This window comes from Hemiscyllium ocellatum, chromosome 34 (genome assembly GCF_020745735.1).
Source record: "Hemiscyllium ocellatum isolate sHemOce1 chromosome 34, sHemOce1.pat.X.cur, whole genome shotgun sequence".
Classification (NCBI taxonomy): domain Eukaryota; kingdom Metazoa; phylum Chordata; class Chondrichthyes; order Orectolobiformes; family Hemiscylliidae; genus Hemiscyllium; species Hemiscyllium ocellatum.
Genome location: NC_083434.1, coordinates 8946424 through 8974375, shown reverse-complemented (window position 1 = coordinate 8974375; position 27952 = coordinate 8946424). Strand labels below are relative to the sequence as shown.

General features: G+C 40.4%; 1 protein-coding gene across 1 annotated transcript in view; it reads right to left on the bottom strand.

Annotated features, from left to right (window-relative positions):
- scgn (secretagogin, EF-hand calcium binding protein) overlaps window positions 1-27952 on the bottom strand; it is a 60238-nt gene that overhangs the window by 15272 nt on the left and 17014 nt on the right. Inside the window, exons 3-7 of the mRNA XM_060850012.1 lie at window positions 24622-24714; window positions 16478-16567; window positions 14341-14397; window positions 8648-8725; window positions 4212-4267 (exon numbers count right to left, since the gene is read on the bottom strand). Coding sequence (XP_060705995.1) covers window positions 4212-4267; window positions 8648-8725; window positions 14341-14397; window positions 16478-16567; window positions 24622-24714 — 374 coding nt within the window. The remainder of the gene's footprint in view (window positions 1-4211; window positions 4268-8647; window positions 8726-14340; window positions 14398-16477; window positions 16568-24621; window positions 24715-27952) is intronic.

Here is a 27952-nt window from a genome sequence, read left to right as displayed (position 1 = left end):
TCATTGTACAGACATGTGCAAATTATACAGCAAACAAACAAATTCAAGTAGCCAAACACTTTTTCTCTCCTCTGCTGCTGTACTGTCTGCCCTTGGATAACAATGTGTGAGGTGAAATTGACCATGTGCTGGATTTTCAAGGAGTGAGTGAGATTCTGTGGGTGCGGTGGGTGGGGTAGAGATTACGGCCCATTTAAGGCACATCCCATTTTGGCCTGTAGTTGGTCATGCACTCATCAGGATATTTCACAAGAACACCAATGCAAAGGAAAAACAACATTTTACAGTGCATAAAAAAGCAGGCTAATTGATTGGCAAGTTGGACTCTGATTGATAGAAGCTTTGACATAGAGAATGCACCAATTTGATTATGACTGATAGTAAACTTTGTTTGCATTTAAAACAGGCAAGTTTAAATCAGAGTCAAGATTAGATACTAGAAATATATGATGAAGGGCTTTTGCCCAAAACGTCGACTTTCCTGCTCCTCGGATGCTGCCTGACCTGCTGTGCTTTTCCAGCGTTACTCTAATCTTGACTCTGATCTCCAGCATCTGCAGCACTCACTTTCGCCTAGGTTTAAATCAGAGTCAATCGGCCAATCTAATAAAAAGTCATAGAGTCATAGATATGTACAACATGGAAACAAACCCTTCGATCCAACCCATCCATGCCGACCAGATATCCCAATCCAATCTAGTCCCACCTGCCAGCACCTGGCTCATATCTCTCCAAACCCTTCCTATTCATATACCCATCCAAATGCGTCTTAAATGTAGCAATTGTACCAGCCTCCACCATTTCCTCTGGCAGCCCATTCCATACACGTACGACCCTCTGTGTGAAAAAGTTGCCCCTTGAGTCTCTTTTATATCTTTCCCCTCTCACCCTAAACCTATGCCCACTAGTTCTGGACTCCCTGACCCCAGGGAAAAGACGTTGTCTATTTATCCTATCCATGCCCCTCATACTTTTGTAAACCTCTATAAGGTCACCCCTCAGCCTCCGATGCTCCAGGATAAACAGCCCCAGCCTGTTCAGCCTCTCACTGTAGCTCAGATCGTCCAACCCTGGCAACATCCTTGTAAATCTTTTCTGAACCCTTTCAAGTTTCACAACATCTTACCGATAGGAAGAACAGAATTGCACGCAATACTCCAACAGTGGCCTAACTAATGTCCTGTAGAGCTGCAACATGACCTCCCAACTCCTGTATTCAATACTCTGACCAATAAAGGAAAGCATACCAAACACCTTCTTCACTATCCTATCTACCTGTGACTCCACTTTCAAGGAGCTGTGAACCTGCACTCCAAGTTCTCTTTGTTCAGCAATACTCCCTAGGACCTTACCATTAAGTGTATAAATCCTGCTAAGATTTGCTTTCCCAAAATGCAGCACCTCGTATTTATCTGAATTAAACTCCATCTGCCACTTCTCAGCCCATTGGCCCATCTGGCCCAGATCCTGTTGTAATGTGAAGTAACCTTCTTCGCTGTCCACTACACCTCTAATTTTGGTGTAATCTGCAAACTTACTAACAATACCTCTTTTGCTCGCATCCAAATCATTTATGTAAATGACAAAACGTAGAGGGCCTTTTCCACAGTAAATACTGATGCAAAATATTCATTTAGTATCTCCCCCATTTTCTGTGGCTCCACACAAAGGCCGCCTTGCTGATCTTTGAGGGGCCCTATTCTCTCCCTCGTTACTCTTTTGTCCTTAATATATTTATAAAAACCATTTGGATTCTCTTTAATTCTATTTGCCAAAGCTATCTCATGTCCCCGTTTTGCCCTCCTGATTTCCCTCTTAAGTATAATCCTACTTTCTTTATCCTCTTCTAAGGATTCACTCGATCTATCCTGTCTATACCTGACATACGGTTCCTTCTTTTTCTTAACGAAACCCTCAATTTCTTTAGTCCTCCAGCATTCCCTATATCTACCAGCCTTCCCTTTCACCCTGACAGGAATATATTTTCTCTGGATTCTTGTTATCTCATTTCTGAAGGCTTCCCATTTTCCAGCCGTCCCTTTACCTGCGAATATCTGCCTCCAATCAGCTTTCGAAAGTTCTTGCCTAATACCGTCAAAATTGGCCTTTCTCCAATTTAGAACTTCAACTTTTAGATCTGTTCTATCCTTTTCCATAATTATTTTAAATCTAATAGAATTATGGTCACTGGCCCCAAAGTGCTCCCCCACTGACACCTCCGTCACCTGCCCTGCCTTGTTTCCCAAGAGTAGGTCAAGTTTTGCACCTTCTGTAGTAGGTACATCCACATAATGAATCAGAAAATTGTCATGTACACACTTAAGAAATTCCTCTCCATCTAAACCTTTTATACTATGGCAGTCCCAGTCGATGTTTGGAAAGTTAAAATCCCCTACCATAACTACCCTATTATTCTTACAGATATCTGAGATCTCCTTACAAGTTTATTTCTCAATTTCCTTCTGACTATTGGGGGATCTATAATACAATCCCAATAAGGTGATCATCCCTTTCTTATTTCTCAGTTCCACCCAAATAACTTCCTGGATGTGTTTCCAGGAATATCCTCCCTCAGCACAGCTGTAATGCTATCCCTTATCAAAAATGCCACTCCCCCATCTCTCTTGCCTGCCTTTCTATCCTTCCTGTAGCATTTGTATTCTGGAACATTAAGCTTCCAGTCCTGCCCATCCCTGAGCCATGTTTCTGTAATTGCGATGATATCCTAGTCCCATGTTTCTAACCATGCCCTGAGTTCATCTGCCTTCCCTGTTAGGCCCCTTGCATTAAAATAAATGCAGTTTAATTTGTTAGTCCTACCCTGTCCCTGCCTGCCCTGACTGTTTGACTCATTTCTGTTCTCAGCTGTACCCATCTCAGATTGATCTCTTTCCTCACTGTCTCCCTGATACCCCCCCACCCCCCCAACCTTACTAGTTTAATTCCTCCCAAGCAGTTTTAGCAAATTTCCCTGCCGGTATATTTGTCCCCTTCCAATTTAGCTGCAATCCGTCCTTCTTGTACAGGTCACTTCTACCCAAAAAGAGATTCCAATGATCCAAAAATGTGAATCCTTCTCTCATTCACCAGCTCCTCAGCCATGCATTCATCTCCTCGATCCTCCAATTCCTGCCCTCACTAGCTCATAGCACTGGGAGTAATCCAGATATTACTACCCTTGAGGACCTCCTTTTTAAATTTCTGCCTAACTCTCTGTAATCTCCCTTCAGAGGCTCAACCTTTTCCCTTCCAATGTCATTGGTTCTAATGTGGACAATAACCTCCTGCTGGCCCCTCTCCCCCGTGAGAACATTCTGCACCTTCTCTGAGACATCCTTGATACTGGCACCAGGGAAACACACCATTCTGCTTTTTCTCTGCTGGCCACAGAAACGTCTGTCTGTACCTCTGACTACAGAATTCCCTAACACAATTGATCTCTTGGAACCTGATGTACCCCTCGTTGCATTAGAGCCAGTCTCAATACCAGAAACTTGGCTGTTCTTGCTATGTTCCCCTGAGAATCCATCCATTTTCCAAAACAGCATACCTGTTTGAAATGGGTATATCCACAAAAAACTGCCCTATGTGCCTACCTCTCTCACCCTTCCTGGAGTTAACCCATCTATGTGACTGTATCTGAGACTTTCCCCCCTTCCTATAACTGCCACCATCACATACTGTTGCTGTTGCAAATTCCTCGTCGCTTCTATCTGTCTCTCCAACCGATCCACTCGATCTGATAAGATTCGCATCCAACAGCATTTATGGCAGATATAATCTGCAGTAACCCTTAAACTCTCTTATTGTATACATAACATTTCATATGAAACTCTACTTTGTAAGGCAGTGAACTGTGTAGATTGGTTCAGGATTTTATAAAGGGATGCTGCGTTTGAAATCAACAAGGAGACCGGGATTTCAAGGATTTTATTTTGAGAACAAGAATAATAAATTTGGCTATATTTCCCTCAAGTATAGATAGAGAATTTATTTAAATTGGGGTGTTTAATGTTATAGAAAGATTTGCTGGATTAGGGACTGAGAGGCTGTCTTGTACAATGGGACACAATCTTAAAATCAGAACTTGGTCATTCTACAGTGATATGAGGAACTATGTTTTCACTTAAAGGATGGTGTGAATCTGAAAGTTTCTCTAACAAAACAATTTCTTGTAACAGATTTTGTTCTGAGTATAGTAAGTATCTAACCTTGCCAAGTCATTGAGGTCCAGACGGCCATCTTTGTTTTTATCAAAAAATTTCATCTGAAATAAAGCAGCGATGAGCTTTAGTAAGTGATCAGAACAGTAAATTAGTTTCACATTTTACATCAAATCATAGCATGCCATTACTTTGACCAACAGCCTCAAAAAAACTAACTGCTTGCTAAAACCAACCAAACTAAACCAGAGCAGAAAAAAGCTAAGCTGGGGGAACCGGCCACTCCCCTTTTAATGTACAAGTGTTTTTTTAAACTTGAAAGGCTTTTACCTTCGGCAACATTTTACCGTAGCAACAATTAAATTGACCTTAAAACCCATCCAAAGCAGACACGTTGGAATCTATGCGTTTATGACCCCTTTGAAATAAAAACTAAGGACAACCCAACCTTGTTAAAGAAGCATCATCATCACAGTCAATAACTTCCATTTAATAAAAGAGAGGAGAAGTTGTGATCTGAAATTGTTAAACTTGCTCTTGAATCCAGGAGGCTGTAAAGTATCTGAAAGACGAGGTACTATTCCTCTGGCTTCTAGTAAACTTCACAGGAGCAGTGGAGGTCAGAATGGGAGTGAAGCAGAGAATTAAAATGGCAGGGGACATGGAACTTGGGGTCCCATTCAAGGATCAACCAGATGTGTTCTATCAAGTGGTCACAGTCTGTATTTTATCTCCTTAGCACAAATTATTTTGAGCAGTGTATACAACATACTAAATTAGTAAAAGTATGTGCAAAGCAATCTTTCACTTGGAAGGATTGTTTGGGTGTGGGATTATGAGGACAAACAATATAAAAAAGCAGATACTTGAAAATTTATTGTTGGAATTGGAGAGGAAGTAGATTTAGATTATATTGTGGTGGGGATCAGGTTGAGACTGAGGACTGGATCAGGGTAAGGTGTATTTGGTTGTGGCAACACTGGGGCTGGCAAGATGGCAGATGATGATTCACTGAATGTGAAAGCTGATGGGTGCCAAGTTCACAAGGGGATCCCCGTAGGATTCACACAAGAGACAAAAAGGACATCAGCAGAGAATGGAAAACAGAACAGAATGTCAAAGGTCCAATTCAACCATGGAGGAGAGGGAATTTTCAATTTAGAAAAAAGGTGAGACATTGTGAATATTACAGCTAGTATTTCATAAAGAATACAATGGAGATAGAAAAACTAGGAGAATGGAATGGAACTAAGGTGGAAGGAAATGGAGTCAAAGTGTCTTCGGGATCAATTAGCATTTAATGGATATTAGTCAAAAGGCTATCACTAGGAAATGAGACAGAGAATTCAATGAGGGAGAGGAAGAATTAGAGAAACATGCAGGCAAGAGAAGGAAGAGTTCCAGTTAGAAGCAAAGTTGATACAAATATATGAACAAGAGAAGACCATTTGGCCATCCAAACCTGCTTCACTATTCAAAAAGGTCATGGCTGATCTAATTTTAAACTTGATTCTGAATTCCTGAATACCTTTCATCCCCTCGGTAATCAAGAACTAATCCAACTCTGCCTGAAAAGGATTTAGATTAGATTTGAGTTGAAAATGTGTTGCTGGTTAAAGCACAGCAGGTCAGGCAGCATCCTTACCTTTAGATTAGATTACTTACAGTGTAGAAACAGGCCTTCGGCCCAACAGGTCCACACCAACCCACCACCCACCCAGACCCATTCCCCTATATTTACCCCTTCACCTAACACTACGGGCAAATTAGCATGGCCAATTCACCTAACCTGCATATTTTTGGATTGTGGGAGGAAACAGAGCACCTGGAGGAAACCCACGAAGACATGGGGAGAATGTGGAAACTCCACACAGAGAGTCACCTGAGGCGGGAACTGAACCCGGGTCTCTGGCGCTGTGAGTCAGCAGTGCTAACCACCGTGCCGCCCTAAAGATTTAAGGATTCTGCATCCACAGCCTTTTGGAGAAGGGAATTCAGAAAGCTCTCAACCCTCAGAAATGCTTCTTTCCTCATCTGTTTTAAATGGGGGACCTTTATTTTTAAACTGCAACCCCTAGTTCTAAATTCTCCAACAAGAGGAAACATTCTCTCACCATCCACCAGGTCAAGTCCCCTCACGATTTTCTTGGTTCCAATTAAGTCACTTCTGATTCTTCTAAACTCCAGAGGATAACCTGACCAGCTTTTCTTCATAAGGCAATCTGCTTATTCCTGATATTAGTCTCATAAATCTGCTCTACACTGCCACCAACAAATTAATATCGGTAAGTACAGTGACAAGAACTGTAGAGTATACAATGCCCTGTATATGTAGCATAACCTCTGTACTTTTGAATTCCATACCCCTCACAATAAAACATAACATCCTATTAACTTTCCACATTACTTGCTGTACCTGCATACTAACCTTCTGTGATTCACGTACCTGGACACCCAGATCTCTCTGCATCTGAAAACTCTACAACAGTTCACCATTTAGACAATCTTCCTTTTTATTTTTTCTGTCAAGATGGACAATTTTACACTTATTAATTTCTTATTCCATTTGCCAGATCTTTGCTCATTCAAATAGCTTATCTATATCCCTTTACAGGCTCCTTATCATAGAATCCCTAAAGTATGGAAACAGGCCATTTGGCCCATTGAGTCCACTTTGACCCCTACAGAGAACAGCCCACCCAGAGCAACCCTATCCCTGTAACCCTGCATTCCTGATAAAGGGCTTATGCCTGAAATGTTGATTCACCTGTTGTTTTTTGGATGCTGCCCGACCTGCTGTGCTTTTCCTGCCACACTTTTCGACTGCATTCCGCCATGGCCAATCCATCTATCCTGCACATCTTCAGACTTATGTCTTCTTCATTATTCACTTTCTTACCTAATTTTGTGTCACCAGCAAATTTAGCTACCATATCCTCAGTCCTTTCATCTGAATCGTTTATATAAATTGAAAACGGTTGATGCACCTGCACTGATCTCTCAGACACACCACTCATGACATTCCTGTCAGCCTGAAAAATATGGCGTTTTTCAGTTTATAGGGAGAGCCGGAAAACACATTAATGATACAGCTGGACTGGGGCTGCAGCAAAGATATATTTCATAAAAAGACAGTCATAGTTAGAACCCACGTGGATTTCCATAGCAACACCTTTCAGTTGAAGGACAAGTGGAGTTAAAGAAATCGTTCAATGTCAGAACAAGTTCAACAAGGTAGAGGGTGGTGGATAGGAGCTTCTTGCATCTCTGTTCAAAATGTTAAATTATACTCAGATATAATTTTCTAAACTTAATTCTACCATAGACCTCTTGCAAATGCTGTGAATGAAATATTAGCAATAACCACAATTAAAGCTATGCATGAAGCTATTATGCAAATAGCTTGAATGATTTAAGTACCTCAGACATTATTGGGAAATGTGTTATCATTGCTTCATAAATAATCACCACTGTGAGCTTCACATGACACAAAATCAATTGGCTCCATTAGCGGTACAGCTGAATAACTCACTGCCTGGTGTAGACCCAAGGTTGCAAACCAAGGAAGCCCTGGGTTCAATTTTGTAGCGTGTGCCGAGTTAACTGATGCCAGTCAGGGCAGCAATTGTGTTGTGATGACTGACCTCAGTTCTGAGGAGAAGGAAATATAGTCTGTTTGATAAACAAATCACAAATCTGTCATTTATTGTGCATTCCAGCCCCTCATTGTATTGACTCGTCCCAAACCATAGGCATCCCTAAAGTTAAAAAGGGGAAAAGTGATGACTCAGTCTCACTGCAATCTGCTCAAAAATGTAAACTCTAGAGAAACCTGCTTGCTTCCCTCTCCTTTGCAACACAAAACACTATAACAGGTATTTATAAGAGGGACAATTAGGGCTAGTTATTAACTTAGATGAAGGAACAAATTAGCGAAATTCAGTCTCTTATAAACAACAAAACAAAGAAGTGTGGATGCTGGAGATGTGAAACAAAAAGAGAAATTGCTGGTGAAACTCAGCAGGTCTGAAAGCATCTGTGGATAGAAAGCAGAGTTGACATTTCAAGTCCAATGACTCTTCATCAGAATCAATAAACTATACCTGGTCCTCATTTGTGTTAGCTTCAATGATAAGGACAATGTGTCTCTATTTCCAATTATAGACAGACAACTCTTTCACTATAAAGACATTCACTATCAGCTGACATACAAATCTACAGGCATGATTTTCAAATCCAACCTAATATATCCACTACATGAAAAGAAAGTAAACAGTCATGTCCAAATTGGTTAGAAATACATTGAAGAGCATACTTAAATCATTAAGAAATTGCAGAAAAATGTTTGGGTTCAGATATATGCAAAATTACAGAATAAATGGAATTGTAGTGCTCACATTGAAGACAACATTGATTTTAAAAAGACCAACAAGTTTTTTTGTCTGCACTAGGTGGAGTTTGCAACAACTAACAAGGATACTCACCATCGTGTCTGTGTATTCATCTAGCTTGGCATCTGAAATCATTTTCTTGTGTTGAAGAAATAGGTCTCTCAGGAAATTCTGTTCATCAAACAGACCAAACAAAGTTAACTGCCTAACATCCAGTTAAAATAGCACTTTGTTCATTAAAGTATTGTATTTCAATGAAAAATGGAGCAGGGAAAAGTAATTCCACTCTGGTAAATGCAGAATTTGTACCAATCTAATTTTTATGAGGTTGTCAGCATCATGCCAATTACATAGCATCCTTTGTAATGCCAGTATGTTGGTCAAACTGACAGTCCAGTTTCTTTATTCTTTTAGAGAATGTGGGCATTGCTGGCAATGCCAGCATTTGTTGCTGATCCTTAATTGCCTTTAAAATCAGCAGCTTTCCTATTTCAAGGACAAATAAAAGTCAATCACATTGTTATGGATCCGGAGTCACATGTGGGACAGCAGATCTCCTTTCCTAAAGGATTAACCTAGATTGATTTTTAATAATTACCAATGATAGCTATCATAATCATCATTACTAAGCCTAGCTTTTCAGTCAAGATTCATCCTTGAATTTAAATTCAAGGTGGGATTTAAAGACTTCTCTCAAGAGCTTTAGTCTCTATCCCATCCAATCAATGACATTACTACTCTTCCTGACTAATTTGCTGAATTAGGAAATTACGTTAGATTTAAATCTTTTTAGCAGAAAAAGGATAAAATCAATTTAACTCAGTTATATTGTAACTAAATCAGAAATACACAGTCAATTCCTATATAAATTGAAGTAACATAGTATTCTGTTGTAAACTGTTGGATTAAAATGTCATGCACTCCTAGACCTGGACAACAGCTCAACTGAGGAAGACTGTTGAAAAGGAAATGAAAATTATCAAATAAATATTGAATTGTAAGATCAACCCCTTGCATATTTTATATAGAGTTTAAACTCTGTTCCTTACAATTTATAGTAATTAGTTAGTCATTTTTAGTGCCAGTTATTTATGTGCTAATTTCTGTTAGTGTTTTGTACTGATATATTGTTGGTAATCCCATGTGCAGGGAATGGATAAAGGGAGGCTGAAGGAAGGTAGCCAACAATGACTTAAGAAATATACAATGGACAGCTTATGATTTGCTATTATAGTGGAACAAGGTTTAAAAAGGTCTGTTTTTCTTTTTTGACAATTTGGAAGAATTTATTATTCTCCACCTGAGCCTGATAACAAATGCGACTTCAAGAAAGCCTTGAATAATAAATGGTGGGTTAAACTGGAAGAAGGCCATAAGATGAGCAGGGGCAAAGGCAGATACAACTGCCTGGCAACAACCCCAGCTGAGAGGTGATTGGATAAATACATATGCCATGATTGTTTGACTTCCTGAAGTGGATGAGACCATGGGCATGAGAGATATATTTCACACTAAAACCACCCTGCAGCTTAGAGGAATGGTCTGGTTAACCACTGATGTCGTGAAGAGGTCTTGCTTGGCAGATCAAGCACCCAAGGATGGACCTTTGCACATGTGAAGGCAACTGTTGGACTGATAAGTGTAATGATAGAAACTGAAAGAAAGAAGGTTGGTTAAAGCACACCCATTATGTACACAGAGCAAGACCCGAACCTGTAGTCCAGGCAGAAAAGGGATTTTACACAACAAATAAGAGCATTTTCAAAGCCCATAAAAAAGAAAGATTATTCTGCTATTTTAACCTTTTTAAAAATTATTTACAATGCTGTATTACACTGATTTAAATAATTGGCAATAGAAGCATAAGATACGAGCACAAGACCACGGTTTTCATTTTTGCATTTTTAAGAAATAAGAAAGAAAAGTTTAAAAAAAGAGTTTGAAATGGATGTTGCAAGCAAGTAACCTGATAGGCATTGTAAAGAACTGTTTGGACAAGCAGGAATTGAAGTTCAGATTGCAGGCAATATGGGGCAGAGGGTGCGCACCGATGTAGTTCTTGTTGGTGACAAGAAGTTGATTAGTGATGATTTGGAGATGCCAGTGTTGGACTGGGGTGTACGAAGTTAAAAATCACACAACACCAGGTTTTGGTCCAACAGGTTTAATTGGAAGCACTAGCTTTCGGAGCGCTGCTCCTTCATCAGATGGTTGTGAAGCTAGTGCTTCAAATTAAACCTGTTGGACTATAACCTGGTATTGTGTGATTTTAACTTCAATTAGTGACAATTATCAATGACCGAGACCTTTTGCTTGCTGACAACTGTGTAATTGGTTCTTGGTTGGATCTGGGAACACATGAGGGAGATACAGCGCCCAGAAGCTGTCTATTCTCTTAAATCTTCAATGCTTTTCTTGCAGTACTTTTCCTGCAGCAGTTACTACAAGCTTTTGAATTGATGCATCAGAGACATTTTCCAAGTGAATCTATCAGTCACTCTGTACTTTTTACAAACTAGAGAAAGACATCTAAACAAGGTATTCAGGCAGCTTAAAAAGGATCATCTCAATATCAAAACCAGAAAACAAAGATCACTAAACTGACTTTCCAGTTTTTCTATCTCTGCCAGTAAACTATTTTCCTTATTTACTTGTCTTGTGTCTCTGTGTAAAGAGAAATATATAAGGAGTTTAGTTAGTAATGTCATATGCCAATGGTTTACATCTCTTAGCTGTAGCATTAGCCCAATTACTTGCAAAAAATAATAATTCTTGTTTTAATTCTTTTAAGAAATTGGCCCATACTTTCTATCAATCTTAATCTGAATGTCAGGTAAGTTTGGGACAATGTGTCCAAGTTGAGAAAAAAACTTTAAGATTTGGGAATAGCAAGGCTTGATTCACAAGGCACTGCCCCAGTGTTAACAGGAGAAATTGTCACATAGCAAGTGGATTGCACGGCCTGAGTGTATGGTAGAGGCAGGTTCAATTGATGTATTGAATGGGAATAGCCTTCTATTTGAAAAGAAACATTATGTAGGATTATAGGGAGAAGACAGGAGAATTGATTTAAGCAATGGTCATATCGAGAATGGTTTCCTCCTGCACTGTAATAATGCTGTGACTGAGACATATATCCTATGCACTGAGTCACGCATCTTCTGCCCTGTCCATAAACTCTGCACACTGACCTGTAACACTTCCATACTGACTGTAAACTTGTATGCTAACCATAAACTCTAAGCAATCATCACAAGTACAATGCATTCACCATAAAGCCTACAACCTGATCATAAATGCTATGTATTGACCATTAACCCAATGTAATGTATTAGGAATTCTAGAGGATATATAATGCACAGATCACAAGATTCAAATCAATAGGTTCCTAATTTTGCAACATATTATCCTGTTATAAAATGAAGTCGTAAAACAGAGAATTAGAGGAATGGTACTGTAACAAATTATTTTAAACACAGAAGTACAATAGTACTGAACAAATACATTTTAAGCACTAAATGAGTTAATTTTCTATTTTTTAAGAATAATCAGATCTTTATTACTTATTTAGTGTTTATAATTTTAAAAGATAAAGCAGCCATCATAAATTATAAAACTTGTTCTGAAAGGTGAATGACTACAATTTTTTCATGACCTCAGACCAAATTGCCTTATAGACGATTCACGAATTTTGAACTGCCTTTTTTTGTTGTAATGTCAGAACTGACACTCAATCAGTGCAGAGGAAGATCTCAGATTTAACATATTCAAATGGTTACATAGTATTTGCATGTTATGCTGGTTGAAGGATAAATATTAACCAGCACGTCTGGGAGAACACGTGGTTACCACCACGGCATGGTGGCGCAGTGGTTAGCACTGCTGCCTCACAGCCCCAGGGACCTGGCTTTGATTGCACATTCTCCCCATGTCTGCGTGGGTTTCCTATGGGTGCTCCAGTTTCCTCCCACAGTCCAAAAATGTGCAGGTTAGATGAATTGGCCATGCTAAGTTGCCCATCCTGCAATTTAACAGTCATGAATAAAGAGAGGGGAGTGGAATGGGTCTGGGTGGGTTACTCTTTGGAGGGTCGGTGTGGACTTGTTGGGCCGAAGGGCCTGTTTTCACACTGTAGAGATTCTAAATTCTGATTATCTTCAAAACTGGGCCAGGTGATCATGGAGACGGATGGAGCCTCTCATTTAAGAGGATGGATAGAACCTCTGACAGTGCATAATGTGGAGGTGAAAAATGTGATGCTGGAAAAACATAGCAGGCCAGGCAGCATCCGAGGAGGAGAATCAACGTTTGGGCATAAGCCCTTCTTCAGGAATGAGGCTGGTGTGACAGGCATGCTGAGATAAAGGGTAGGGGGGAGGGAATTTGGGGGAGGGGTGGTGGGAATACAATAGGTGAGAGGAGGTGAGGGTGATAGGCCAGAGAGGCGGTGGGGGCGGAGAGGTCGGGAAAAAGATTGCAGGTCAAGAGGACGGTGCTGAATCTGGGGGTTGGGACTGAGGTAAGGTGGGGTGAGGGGAAATGAGGAAGCTGGAGAAATCTACATTCATCCCGTGTGGTTGGAGGGTTGCTAGGCGGAAGATGAGGCGCTCTTCCTCCAGGCATCGTGTGGCCAGGGTCTGGCGATGGAGGAGGCCAAGGACCTGCATGTCCTTGGCGGAGTGGGAGGGGGAGTTAAAGTGTTCAACCACGGGATGGTTGGGTTGGTTGGTGCGGTGTGGGTAATGAGGAGGTGCCAGTGTTGGACTGGGGTGTACAAAGTTAAAAATCACACAACACCAGGTTATAGTGCAACCAGTGTATTTGGAAGCACTAGCTTTTGGAGCGCTGCTTCTTCATCAGGTGGTTGTGAGTGTAAGATTGTAAGACACAGAATTTATAGCAAACAGTTTAGTGCTCCTTCAGGACTGTACTGAAGTGTGAAGCTAAATTTCGTGCACAAATCTCCAGTGTGGGGGCTTGAACCCATAACCTGCTCATTAAAATGAAAGTACCAACATGGAGGCACAGCTCAGGTTGAAGGGCTCTTTTCCTGTACATTTTGTTAATCACAGATGATCTAATGAGGGGACAGAGAGGAAGATGCTCCTACATCAATCAGGGTCACAGGGTGAGAGTATAAAAGCAGCATATATGCTATTGGCAGGCATGCTGGTTTTCTGGCACCATCCCACCCTGGGCCATTTTTCTGAAAGTGGGATGGCTGAAGAGCTACCACCCGCAAGAGGGATAAATAATTGATTAGAGTTAATGGGACATTTAGGCCTATTGTCAGAGGCTGGCTGGAAGTTTCCAGATGGCCTGTGCGTCCTCCAAGCTGTCAGAAACTAGGCTAGCCGCTGGAAGCCCCCCGACAGACGGCCAATGCATTAGCATCTCTGTTAGACCTTGATAAGACTCTGTCACATGTTTGGCCATGGCTACAGCTAGAAATACCCTGGGGAGGATCTCCATCACCACGTTAGCCTGGCTAGTGAAGCCATTTCTAATTTGAAGTGTTTAAAATAGACAGACAGGGCATTTCTCTCATGAGCCAGACCTGAACAGCTAGTGCTTCCAAATAAACCAGTTGGACTATAACCAGGTGTTATGTGATTTTTAACTTGAACCAGACCTGAACAACTTTCTATTGGCTATCCAGTTTAGAGAACCTGTCCTCTAGCCACTAACTAGCTAATTTGTGAAAAAATTGTTTCCAGTGGAGAATGTTACACATAACACGCTATCACTTGAATAACATTTGTGTTTCCTCTCAAGAGGTGACTTACTCGGAGTTCAGTGGCTGAAATATATCCACTGCTGTCTGCATCATATTTACGCCAGATCTGAAAAGGACAACAGGGGAATTAATTGTTTTGGAGACTCCAGCACCAATCAGATTTATAATCTTACAATAGATGTACACAGCAGGAGTCATGCATCATCCATTAAGCATTGACTTCCAATGTGATTATATCTTAATTCTTGGTCCAATTATCACTTCAACCACCAATGACTTCAAGACTTATTATTAAATTTGACTGAAATCCACAAATTTCTCAAAATGTGTCCGAACAACTACTGATATGAAATCATTTTGTTTTAATTTAGTAATTTGAGCCATGTTAAACAATTAGAACAACATAGTAAGTCTTCAGCGCGAAAAGGATTGAATCAACAGAAATTTGAATGAGACAACCTTGAATCAAGATTAGACAGATCACTCTGAAAACAATTTCAGTCAGTTTGGATCTTTTACAGTAAGGCATTGAAATCAGAATCTGGATTCATTGACCTTGCACTTTTGATTTTTCCAGTACAACTTTGCGTACCAAAGTGTAGTTCATGCTAACTCATGGTGGTTTAAAAACAGACTTGTCATATAAAGCACCTTTCATGACCTCAGGAAATTCAAAATCCAACAAAGCATTCCTGTTGTAATACAGAAAATAATGGCAGCCAGTTTGTGTTGAGCAAGTTCCATAAAAAGCACTGTTAATATAGTCACGCTGTCTCAGGGATAAGCATTGGGGAATGTCTTCCACTTCTCCCAATACAGGTGCAAGCTGTTTTTTTGTTCATTGGACATCACTGGCAAAGCCAGAAGTGGGTGCCCATCCTTAACATTTCTAGAAAAGACGGTGATGGACCAACCACCTTCTTGAATCCCTTCCTGTCCTCTCCCTGCCAGGTATTCTCACAGGGCTGTTAGGTAGGGGGTTCTAGGACTTTGACCCAGTGATGAAGAAATAAAGATATACTGTATTTCTAATTCATGCTGCTGAACAACTTGCAGGACTATTTGTAGGTGATAGTGTTCATGTATACCTTAGGGGTAGAATTAGAACCAAACTTGATTCTGACTTCACCAATGTCAACACAAGTCCACTTCCTGCAGGGCTTCCTGCATTTTGCTCATGTGCAGGATACCATGGTTATTTGTTGTTTTTGATTGGCAAAAGTCATATTGTGGATTAATATAAGAGTAGCATTACAACAGACATAAGAATACACAAGGGCATCAATTGTTTGAATACAAACATCACAGACTCAAAATTCTAATGGTAGCATTTGATTTGACAAGTCATCAAAAACTCATTCCAAGACAGGTTAGATCAATGGAATTTTGAGACATTTTATAAGCAATTAACTCGAATCTTTTTACTAAAAAGCTGCAGTTGGTAAATGTGGTTCAGTTTGGAGTCACATTACTGTGACTGTTGCCCAGGGATTGCTCTTCAAACTTCTACCCTTCACTATCTTTAATAAAGTGTTTCATGTACAGGCAGCTTGCAGATGATGTGCAAGATTTTAGATGGTAGGGGAGTGCAATTACATACAAAAAGACTTTGCTAGGGGAGGGGGCTATAGCAGTTAACTTTGATAGGAGCAAGCATTTTCAGTGGATCAACACAAAGTACATTTATAATTTATAAGGCACAATACTGAAATGGATCAATTGAGAAAAAGGTTTCGGTGTTTTTATGCATAGATCATTGTAGCTTCATGTTCAAAGTAGAGAAACATTAGTTAAACTAACACGGTAGTGGGATTTATGAATAGATCCATAAAATATAAATCAAAGCATTTTGTAGCTGATCAGACCACATGTAGAGTATTGTGCCCAGCTCTGATACACCCATGTGATGGTGTTTTAGTGACCTTAGAAAGGGTTCAGAGGGGAGCTATGTGAATGCTTCATAGCACAAAGAACTAACTTTTACACTAACTATGGCCCTGGGGTGAGCCCATTCAAAAGAAAATCAGTCTGCTCTCATGTAATAAATAAGTGAAGAGTGTTACAGCATTTGTTAACTCAATGCCTGAATAAATTATGTGCCCAGTTTTTTCGAGTTTTATCCCACAGTTTACTATCGGCTATGCATAAATCACCCTCCGTTTCTAACCCAGAGGCTGGTTACCTACCCGCATGAAATCCACACTATTGTCCAATGGAGTCTCACGGCGGAATAGCAGAAGAAAGTTTTCATCTTCAGGCAGGATCATATTTGCCAGCTACAGATTTAAAAGATTAAATGTCAGATCACAGAATCTCGATATATTATTATTAAAAAAGAATCTAGAAATTGAGTTCTGTGCTTGTGTTCGAAGATCAGTTTTACGTCATTTAATATTTAACATTGGTAAACATCACGACTAACCTCACAAAAATAGCTCAAAGAGTTTTTGTATTGAGCACAGGCCTGATGGGCTGAGTGCTTCTTTCGATGCTCTAATATCCTGATTAACACCAAACATGTAGTCTTAGAGTTAATATGGATGAGAATAGTCTGAATGTTTGGGTGTTCTTTAGCACAGGTCCTGGCTGTTAGGTTGATGGTAATCATCTCCCATCGATTAAAAATATTGACCATTGGACTGACTTGTGCATTTATGACATCATTTTACATTCATAAGGCCAATAACAAGGAATTCACAACAGCAGAGCTTGCATTCCAAAATTAATCTGCACTCTTACGAGCATTTTACATTTTCTCTGCAGCAGTGTTGAGAAGTTGCTTGGTTCAGTTTTAGCATAATTGCAGCTTGACCCCAAAGTGAGCTGCTTCTTTAAGAACACAGCAAAATAGAATGGTACCAACTGCATTTAAACTGAGGATTAATTCACACACAATCTATTTACCTGCTCCTCTACCTGTTCTTTTAAATTAATTATTATGCAGTTAAAATTATTTTTTTCCCTGGCGTTTGTTCTTCTGATAGACTTTCACTAGATTTCTTTGAACTTACTTATTTTGAGCAGAAATAAACTGAGGACTTTCCCAATCTGTAGCCCTGGTTTAAATTTCTTTTACATAGAACATAGAACATAGAAAAATCCAGTGCAGTACAGGCCCTTCGGCCCTCGATGTTGCGCCGACCAAAGCCTACCTAACCTACACTAGCCCAATAACCTCCATATGCTTATCCAATGCCCGCGTGAATGACCATAAAGAGGGAGAGTCCACCACTGATACTGGCAGGGCATTCCATGAACTCACAACCCGCTGAGTAAAGAATCTACCCCTAACATCTGTCCTATACCAACCTCCCCTTAATTTAAAGCTGTGTCCCCTAGTAACAGCTGACTCCATACGCGGAAAAAGGTTCTCACTGTCAACCCTATCTAAACCCATAATCATCTTGTACACCTCTATCAAATCTCCCCTAAACCTTCTTTTCTCCAATGAGAACAGCCCCAAGTGCCTCAGCCTTTCCTCATACGATCTTCCTACCAAGCCAGGCAACATCCTGGTAAACCTCCTCTGCACCCGTTCCAGTGCCTCCGCATCCTTCCTATAGTATGGCGACCAAAACTGTACACAATACTCCAGATGAGGCCGCACCAGAGTCTTATACAACTGCAACATGACCTCAGGACTCCGGAACTCAATTCCTCTACCAATAAAAGCCAGTACGCCATATGCCTTCTTCACAGCACTATTTACCTGGGTGGCAACTTTCAGAGATCTGTGTACATGGACACCAAGATCCCTCTGCTCATCCACACTACCAAGTAGCCTACCATTCGCCCAGTAATCCATCTTCTTGTTACTCCTACCAAAGTGAATGAGTTCACACTTAGCTACATTGAACTCCATTTGCCACCTTTCTGCCCAGCTCTGCAACTTATCTATATCCCGCTGTAACCTGCCACATCCTTCTTCGCTGTCCACAACTCCACCGACTTTCGTATCATCCGCAAACTTGCTCACCCAGCCTTCGAGCCCCTCCTCCAGGTCATTTATAAAAATGACAAACAGCAATGGTCCCAAAACAGATCCTTGTGGAACACCGCTAGTAACGGCACTCCAAGATGAACCTTTACTATCAACTACTACCCTCTGCCTCCTTCCAGCCAGCCAATTCCTAATCCAAACCTCTAATGCACCCTCAATGCCATACCTTTTTGCAGTAGCCTACCATGGGGTACCTTATCGAACGCCTTGCTACAATCCATATACACCACATCTACTGCTTTACCCTCGTCCACTTCCTTGGTCACATTCTCAAAGAACTCAGTAAGGTTTGTGAGGCACGACCTGCCCTTCACAAAACCATGCTGACTATCCTTGATCACATTATTCCTATCCAGATGTTCATAAATCCTATCCCTTACAATTCTCTCTAAGACTTTGCCCACAACAGAAGTGAGACTCACTGGCCTATAGTTACTCGGGCTGTCCCTACTCCCCTTCTTGAACATTCGCTATCCTCCAGTCTTCTGGCACTATTCCTGTAGACAATGACGACATAAAAATCAAGGCCAATTGATCTGCTATCTCCTCCCTAGCTTCCCAGAGGATCCTAGGATAAATGCCATCAGGCCCAGGGGACTTATCTATTTTCACCCTTTCCAGTTTTTCCCGGACCTCTTCCCTTCATACCTCAAAGCCATCCATTCTAATCACTTGTGACTCAATATTCACATCAGCAACAATGTCCTGTTCCTGAGTGAATACTGACGAAAAGTATTGATTTAGTGTCTCTCCAATCTCCTCCACCTCCACGCACAACTTCCCACTACTATCCTTGACTGGACCGATACCTACCCTAGTCATCCTTTTATTCCTGACATACCTATAGAAAGCCTTTGGGTTTTCCCTAATCCTACCAACCAAGGACTTTTCATGTCCCCTTCTCGCTGCTCTTAGCTCTCTCTTTAGATCCTTCCTGGCTATCTTATACCTTTTCTGTCCCTTTCACTGCTCCTTACTGTAGCATCCTCTTATGAGTCGATTGTCAATGGCGGTTATGCTCATTCTGAGGGTTGAGAACTTTCTTTTGTACTCTTTGCCTTTTCTTTCTCGTCTTTGTACATTATTTTGTAATTTTTCTCCTAGGGATATCTAATTTTACCTTTGAGTACCTTCAGTTGTTCCCCATAGAGAGCACATTCACCCAGGGTTCTGTATTTTCTAAATGTGATGGACATTTCTCGTTTTTCCTCATCACAACTCATGGCCCCAGCATTTCCGACTAGTTTCCAAATGAAGTTTTGTCTTTGAAGAGCTGAGCTTGCATTCCAGCAGCTAACTGACTGTACCTTTTAAAAGTAGCAATGCTCGTAAATTGTTAGAGTGATTTGCATGCTTTTTTTCTTCTGAATTTTTCTTTTTGTGATGGTTGTCAGGTCCACATTGCTGTAACTATATAGTATTTTCCCCATTAACCACCTTTGATACTGTGTGGCATTTGCTACCTCTACCAGTATGTGGTATAGGGTCAGGGTTGCTTGAGATAGTTCACTGCTTTTGTTGTTGCTTTGTCTTGGACCTATTCAGGGGTTTGTGGTAGAAAGACTATTAAATATCTACACAACAGGCACTGCTGTTAGATAAACAGAAGATTTATTGCATGATAGAAGTCAATACACCTATTTCTTGTCAGGCATAATTATTAGGAGTTTAGGGAGCCAGAACTGACCAATCTGCTCCTTCTGAAATCTATAGCAGAACCTCTTGTTTCTACCCATTAAATGTGTCTGATGTCAATAGAGTGGCGGAGCCAGTGTAACATGAATGTGAACGTGAACCTTGTTAAGAATCGTCACCTTATACATCAGTATAAGGAGATACAGAATGTGAAACAGTTGGATGGAAATTTTGCTTTGCATTGGATTAAGGCTCAATAATCAAATCTTTCATTGCCTCTCCCTCTAATCATGATATTTTCCACGTATAGTTTGATTTCTGTTCAGTGTTTGCATTAAGAAAGCAAGCCCAAGCTCTGCCTTCGCCTTTGACAAAAAATCTGAGTGAACTTCAGAAAAATGCTCTCTTACCATTCAAACCAAATCAAAATGATGACCTAAACTGAATTAATGTTAAATCCAAGCTTCCACAAGTTGGCAGTATATAATGTTATGATGGGACCGAAGGTTACGTATGCTGGGAATGTGTAAGCGAGCACTTCTGTCTATTTTGTCACATGACAGCATCAGCTGGTCACCCAAGGGGTCACCTTCATAATTAAGAGCTGAAGAGTGGGGAATTGGTTGAGAAAAGTCGACATGTGCTATTGCTGACTACCAGCCATGAACTTCAATCAAAAGTCTTTGCCAAAAGTGAAAAAACTCAGTGCAATATTTCAGGTTATGAACTAAGTATTTCCAGCACTTACTGCCTTTTTTTCCAAAAAGTAGCGGCATAGGTTAGGATGGCCACATAAAAGGCAAACCAAGTCTCGGGTAACTTTTCTAGCAGGATAGAAGTGAACAATGGAGGAGCTATGCTAAATGCATCCCAAATCTTGGATAGACCACACTTCAAGCACCGTGTAATGTTTTGGTCTCTAGATTATAAGACAATATTGAGACACTGAGGGAATGTATTGAAGATTTACAAGGATGAAATAAACGTGTAAGGTTATACTTACGAAAGTAAGATGAACTGCCTCAGTCTCCTTTCTCTTGAAAAGAGAAAGTTGAAGACTGTCCTAATAAAGGTCTTTAAAATTATGAAATGTTTCAATAACACACTCACAAAGATAGTGTATTTCCATTTGTGAAGAGGAATACAACTAGAGATCATCAAATATTAGATGGTCACCAAGAAATAAAAATTGGTAAGTATTCAGAAGCATTTACTCTGAGTGTGCTGAACATGTGAAACTCACTGTCAGAGACAATAATTGTGGCAATCAGCACAAATGCAATTAAGGGGACATGGATAAGGATATGAAGGAAAAGGGACTCAAGGATTGTGGTGATACAGTTAAATAAGGAAATAGGGGAGGAGACTCAGATGGAGTCTCCATACAGACTTGGCCTGATGTCTAGTATCTACACTGTACGTTCTAGTTTTCCCAACTGGATCCTGCCAAAGGACAGGAGTGTCGGTCTAGGTCAGTCTTTCTGAAACCCTGGTTGTAAACAAACGTGTTTTTCCTGGAATGTTAATTGGTATTGGTTTAATTTGTGATGATTTATGACAGGAGAGAGAAGCCATAAAAAAGTTATTCTAAACCAAAAGAATTGATTTCAGCTTACTAAAACTCAGGAGATTGATAAGATATTGGGCAGTTGACGTAGAACTGATTTAAGTCAAATGTCACTATAGTCTCTCCAAATTAAAGGGGTTTGCTGGGAGCATTTAAGGAAATACATTATATTGGAGAAAGAGTGTAGTTTGTGAAAATTTCAGAGCAGCAGTATAAGGCTAGACATTCTGCATTTGTTATTTAAAAACTGTGAAGGTCTTAGTTCCTACATGCAAGGGCCCATGATTACTCCTCTTCCTTTACATACCTGTGGACGTAGTGACGTTTTTTTTAACATATCAATTATGGACTGCTTAACTAAATAAATGTTGACAACAAATTTCAATCTGAACTAAATATTCAACTCCATTCTGATGATAAGTTTCTATAACATGACAGCCCTGTTAGCCTTTAAAGTGAAAGGACACAGATTTAAACAACGTCCAGAGAGGTGATGGTCAACATTGCATTTGTGCAGCCACTTCAAGGTTGCATGGACAGCAATCAGTGTCAGCACGCCAATTATAGTATTGATTTCCAGTTCCAGACGTGGATAAAATGGCTCATACAGTTGGAAAGAAATTCAACGGGAACTCTGGCAGCGGTGCTGGCACTGGGCTAGTAATCCAGAGATCCAACCTCGTACTCTGGGGATATGAGTTCAAATCCACTCATGAGAGAATTAAAATTAATTAATAAATCTGGAAATAATATCTAGTTTTATATTGATCATAAAACCTTTGCCTAGTGGTATCAACAAAAATCTCATTCATTAATAAAAACCAAAAGAACTGCAGGAGCTGGAAATCAGAAACAAAAACAAAAATTGCTGGAAAAGCTCAGCAGGTCTGACAGTATCTGTGGAGAGAAATCAGAGTTAACATTTTGGATCCAGTGACCTTTCCTCAGAAATGACGGTAGCTAGGAAAATGTCGCTTTTCATGCAGAAGATATGGTGGGCAGTCAGAGGACAAGGAGTAAACAGTAGGTAGTGATAGAGCTCAAAGAGAGACAAAAACAAAGACATGGATAACAAGCAGGCTAGGAGAGTGAATAACTATTATTGGGGGTTGTTAGTGGCTAACAATATGATGTGCGTAATAGCAGACGACGAGATGACAAGGCCTGGTGTGTGGGGTTAGCCCTAAAGTTGTATCCTGAAGGCTGTAAAGTTCCTGAGCGGAAAATGAGGTGCTGTTCTTCCATCTTGTACTGAGCTTCACTGAGTGAGCATTGTAGCAAGCCTGAGACAGAGATGCTGGCCAGGGAACAGGTGATTGTGTTGAAGTGGCAAGCAACTGGAAGGTCAGGATTGTTTTTGTGGACAGAACATGGGTGTTCTGCAAAGTACTCGGAACGTACGTGTTCTACGAAGGAGTCACCAATTCTACACTTCATTTCCTTAATGACGAGGAGACTCCATTGTGAGCAGTGAATGTATTCAATGCTCACTGTTATCTGCCAGAGTCACCTTATCAGCCCACACTTGACTCCAGACCTAAAGCAATGTGTTTTACTCTTAAGTATCCTCTGAAATGGCCTAGTAAACTACTCAGTTGTATATAACTGCTGCAAAATCTGATTTAAAAAAATGAAATCAAAATAAATCATCTGGAATTGACCAAAGTACCAAATGTGATTACAGCACAGACAGCCCTGTTAACCCTATAAAATCCTTTGTGCCAAAGTTGAAAGACCTGTCCCACAGCATTAATGCAACACTCTGACACAGTCATTCTCACAAAATCATACCTTACAAAGACTACCACCATTACTGAGTATGTCCTATACCACCAACAAAACAGATCCACCTGGAGAATGCTGTCGGAAAGGGATTGTCCTTGGGAGTCCTCAACACTGACTCTGGACCCACTGAAGTTGTGGCATTACGTCAAACATGGGCAAGTAAACTTCCTATGACTTACCACCTAGTGACCCCCTTCAGCTGATTAAATGGTGCACTTTCATGTTGAACACCCCATTTGAGGGTGGTGAGAGCACTAAATGTACTTTAGTTTGGGAGATTTCAATGTCCATTACAGAATGTGGCTTAGTAGCATTACCATTGACTAAAGAGAGCAAGGACTAAAGGACATAGGTTGCGATTTGGGCCTTTGGCTGTTAGTGAGAAAATCTAAAAGGAAAAATGTACTTGAGCTTGTCCTCATCAAACTATCTATAGTAGATGCATCTGTCCATGACAGTATTAGTAAGTGCAACCACTACAAAATCCTTTGTAGCTGAAGTCCTGCCTTCACAATAGGCATTACCTCTATTGAGTTGCATTGCGCTAAATTGAGAGATTTTGAAAAGATCTAGCAACTCAAGAATGGGGCATCTATAAGGCACTTAGGTCACTTGTATCAGCAGAATTGTATTCTACCGCACTCTGAATTGATATAATTTACACATTCAAGATTAATATATAAACCACTGAAGGGGAATGAGTGCTTGATTCATGTTAATCTAGTTCCCTCATACTATCAAGTAATTCCTCAACAAATTCTTTATGCTGTCATGAACATCATTCAAATCATATAAAATATACTCAAATAGTACAGCAAAGCCAAACAGCATAGAAATTTCTCAGGTTTTCTTACCTTGATTTAATTTTCTAAAATGCCTGACAATAGTGAAACTGGTTTTAAGGAACAGAAGAACATATATAAGGCATTCAGTCTCTCAAGCCCATTCCATTAATCAGTGACTCTATTTACCAGCTTTGGATCAAAATCCTATTGAATTCTTGACCTGAAAAATCTGAATTTTGTAACATTGAATTAACCAAACCTCAACAGCCTTGTGAGTGAGAACACACCAGATTCCTGTTGGTGAAAATATGCTTCCTGGTGCTAGCCTTCTCCGGCTTCACTTCAGTTTTAAGGTTCTGCCTCTTTGTGCTTTCCTCACCACAGGAGGAAATAGTTTCTTACTATTTATTCTACCAGCTGCTTTAAACAACCTAAAAATCAAAACCAAATCATCCCATTATGAGCTGTATTCAATGAAATACAAACCTAGTCCTCATAACTTATCTGTATGACTTACACTGTACAGACACTGAGCTGGAGTTAGTAACATGTGATTACCTCCTGGATTTGCAGCCTTCCATCCGCAGTGACATCATAAGCTGACATAAATCGCTCTTTCACTTTCTGGACCTTCCCGGCACTCAGGTCATCCTGTGAAAGTCAAGGTTTGATTGACACGTATTAGAATCCAATTGACATCCAGCCCAATCATGTAAGGTTTGCCAACTGACTGATAACTCAATGAAGCTTCTGAAGATATCACACAACTTTTCTCATCCCTAACACCATCATTTCAATGTCAGCATGTCTAATTCTTCAAATTACCATTTATGGCAACACATTAACAACAGCCCCCTTTACATTGATAGAATTATTTAGTTATAACACCAGGTTATAGTCCAACAGGTTTATTTGGAAGCACTAGCTTTCGGACCGCTACTTCTTCATCAGGTTTGTGGAGAATAAGATTGTAAGACACAGAATTTATAGCAAATAGAATTAATTAGTTTGCAATATGTCACAATTAAAGTGTCATTCATGACTGGAATTACTTTTAATTTTGCCACAAACTGGACAGCAGTTTCATTGCCTTGTGGTCATACAATGAATTCTCCTCGAGTGTTAGCGTGTGTAGGTATCTGATAAAAATGTGATATTTAAAGTATCTCAGGTCAGTCTATTGTCCTTCTCCAGCACTGGAATGATTGAGAGACTGTCGTCAGTCTCCTGCTGAGTCTAGATATAACTACTGATTTTTCGGCTTCAGTTTGTCCTGCCCATGGAGTCACACACAGCTGTGTACATGAAACTTACGATGTTAATGTCTCACACTGTGCTTGTCTGCAGTTATCTCAGAATATCCTTCCAGTTTGACCAAGGTTTCTTGCTATTGAAACTGTGTGGTGGTTGATGTGCAATGACTGCTCCACATGAAATGAATAATCAAGCACCCACTCATCAAGATTCAGTTTGGACTCTGGGATGTCAACATGCTCATGAATAGTTCAAACTGTGATGAGTCTGAGCACTACACAATATTGCGTGCAATTCTGGTCTCCTTCCTGTCAGAAAGATATTGTGAAGCTTGAAAGGGTTCAGAAAAGATTTACAAGGATGTTTCCAGGTTTGGAGGATCTGAGCTACAGGGAGAGGCTGACCAAGCTGGGGCTGTTTTCCCTGGAGCGTCGGGGGCTGAGGGGCGATCTCACAGAGGTTTACAAAATAATGAGGGACATGGATAGGATAAATAGACAAAGTCTTTTCCCTGGGGCCGGGGAGTTCAGAATTAGAGGGCATAGGTTTAGGGTGAGAGGGGAAAGATATAAAAGAGAGTATATGAATAGGAAGGGTTTGGAGGGATATGGACTGGGTGCTGGCAGGTGGGACTAGATTTGGTTGGGATATCTGTCGGCATGGACAGGTTGAATCGAAGGGTCTGTTTCCGTGCAGTACATCTCTATGACTCTATAACAACTGTTCCACGAATGAGCCAAACACAAGATCCTATGGCAACACTCACTGTTAAACATTGGCACTTGCTCAACCTCATCTGGCAAGGGATTACAGGGAGGTATATTTAACTGTGCTACATTAGGTGCTGATGTAACCTTGTCTAATCTACCATCTCCATCAGCCTGTCCGTAAACAAAGAAAACAGCAAAATCAATGCTACAAAAAAATTAACATTAAAGCTTCCAAAGGGGCACTTGACTGTCAGTACTCCATTGCAAAACTCTCAACTGTTAGTCATCAGGAGCTATAGTACAACCTCCATCGCAAAAAAACATTGGCAGAAACTTCAGTACTCTCTTTACCAGAAAAGATTTGACTGATTTGCTAAAAAGGACCAAGTGATACAGGACATATCAAATATAAGTGTAAAGTTATCACAAACTGGAAACTTTACAATAGTCAAGATAGAAGGAACAATCCTATAAGCAGCTGACGACAGTAGATACAACATAAATGATATGGCATAAAGAATAAATGATAAGTAGAAAGACCACAAGAAATCCAACTCTTTGCAAATACTGAAGAAATATATGTGTAGTTTCTTCTGTCAAAGTGATCCATAGGCCAAGTATTCAAGTGTCCATTCCACTGAAAGCCTAATCATAGAGGAAAACAACATAGAGATAGTGAGTGCTTGCTAGACAGAACATTTTGAAGAACTCATCAACCAAGACTCTGGCTTCCACTTGGACACCATCAACTTCATTCTGACATACCTTTCCCAGTTCACTTTGAATACCCTATTATGGAAGTTGAAAAAATATTCATGATTTGGAGATGCCAGTATTGGACTGGGGTATACAAAGTTACAAATCACACAACACCAGGTTATAGTCCAACAGGTTTAATTGGAAGCACCAGCTTTTGGAGCTCCGCACTTTCATCAGGTAATTGCAATAGTCAAAAGTTTACAGGGCCTTTGGGGGGAGATGGAACTTCTGCTAAAATTCTGAAACATGGTGAAGCTACACTCCTGCCAAAGCTGCACATCTCCTCATGTTCCTCACCTGGGAAGAGGAAGTATACAGGATGCTGTCAGGGACAATGTGATCATGATTATGTTAAAGTAAAACCATAAGTGATGGGGCAGAAGTAGAAGCAAATTATTCAGAGGTGTGGAGATAATCTACAGAACAGATGGGAAATGGCTTAACTCTGGGCAGTCTTCAGTCAAAACCAAAACCACTTCAACCTCAGTCGTTGTGTTTCAAAATGCAGAGGATGACAGTGTGCAGGTTCACCCAGAAACTGAGTCCACAGAATGGTTGGCGTTTTCTCTGAAGGAAGTGAGAAACAGGCCGTTCACTAAATACCTAGAAGATTAAGCTCCCCTTCCAAATATCTCTCTCAGTTGATCACCTACCCACATGGAGCAAGATGAACACTGAAATCTTGTACAAATTCACATTTCTGGGGAATTTCTCCTTGATGAAGGCAGACATAGACAACAAACTCACCAGGGCCTGAAGTGTGCCAGTTTACAGTTTAGCTGGGTGAGAAAGAGAGTACTTTAGGATAAGAATTTCAAACCCAATACTAAAGTCACTGTTTAAAGGGCACGAGAGATCCAAATGCTCTGATGTGCTTTAGAGACTTGAAAAACTTGTATCACTGGAGAAGCACCATCAGCAGTCCCTTCATAGAAAGTTGCAATTCACTTAGAAGAAAGCTGCTCCAACAGCTGCTTCCTTGCTGAATCTAACATGCCAAATATTGAGGTAAGAATCACACAAAATCAGCTTCCATGGTCGAGATATAATCATTTGTGGACTTGACACCAGGTTCCTGAAGGAACTGTTCTACTCCAGGCTCAGCCATGGCGGGAGACTCCCAGAAGGACAGTGCAGATGCTTTAGGGATGCTTTACAGATTAAAC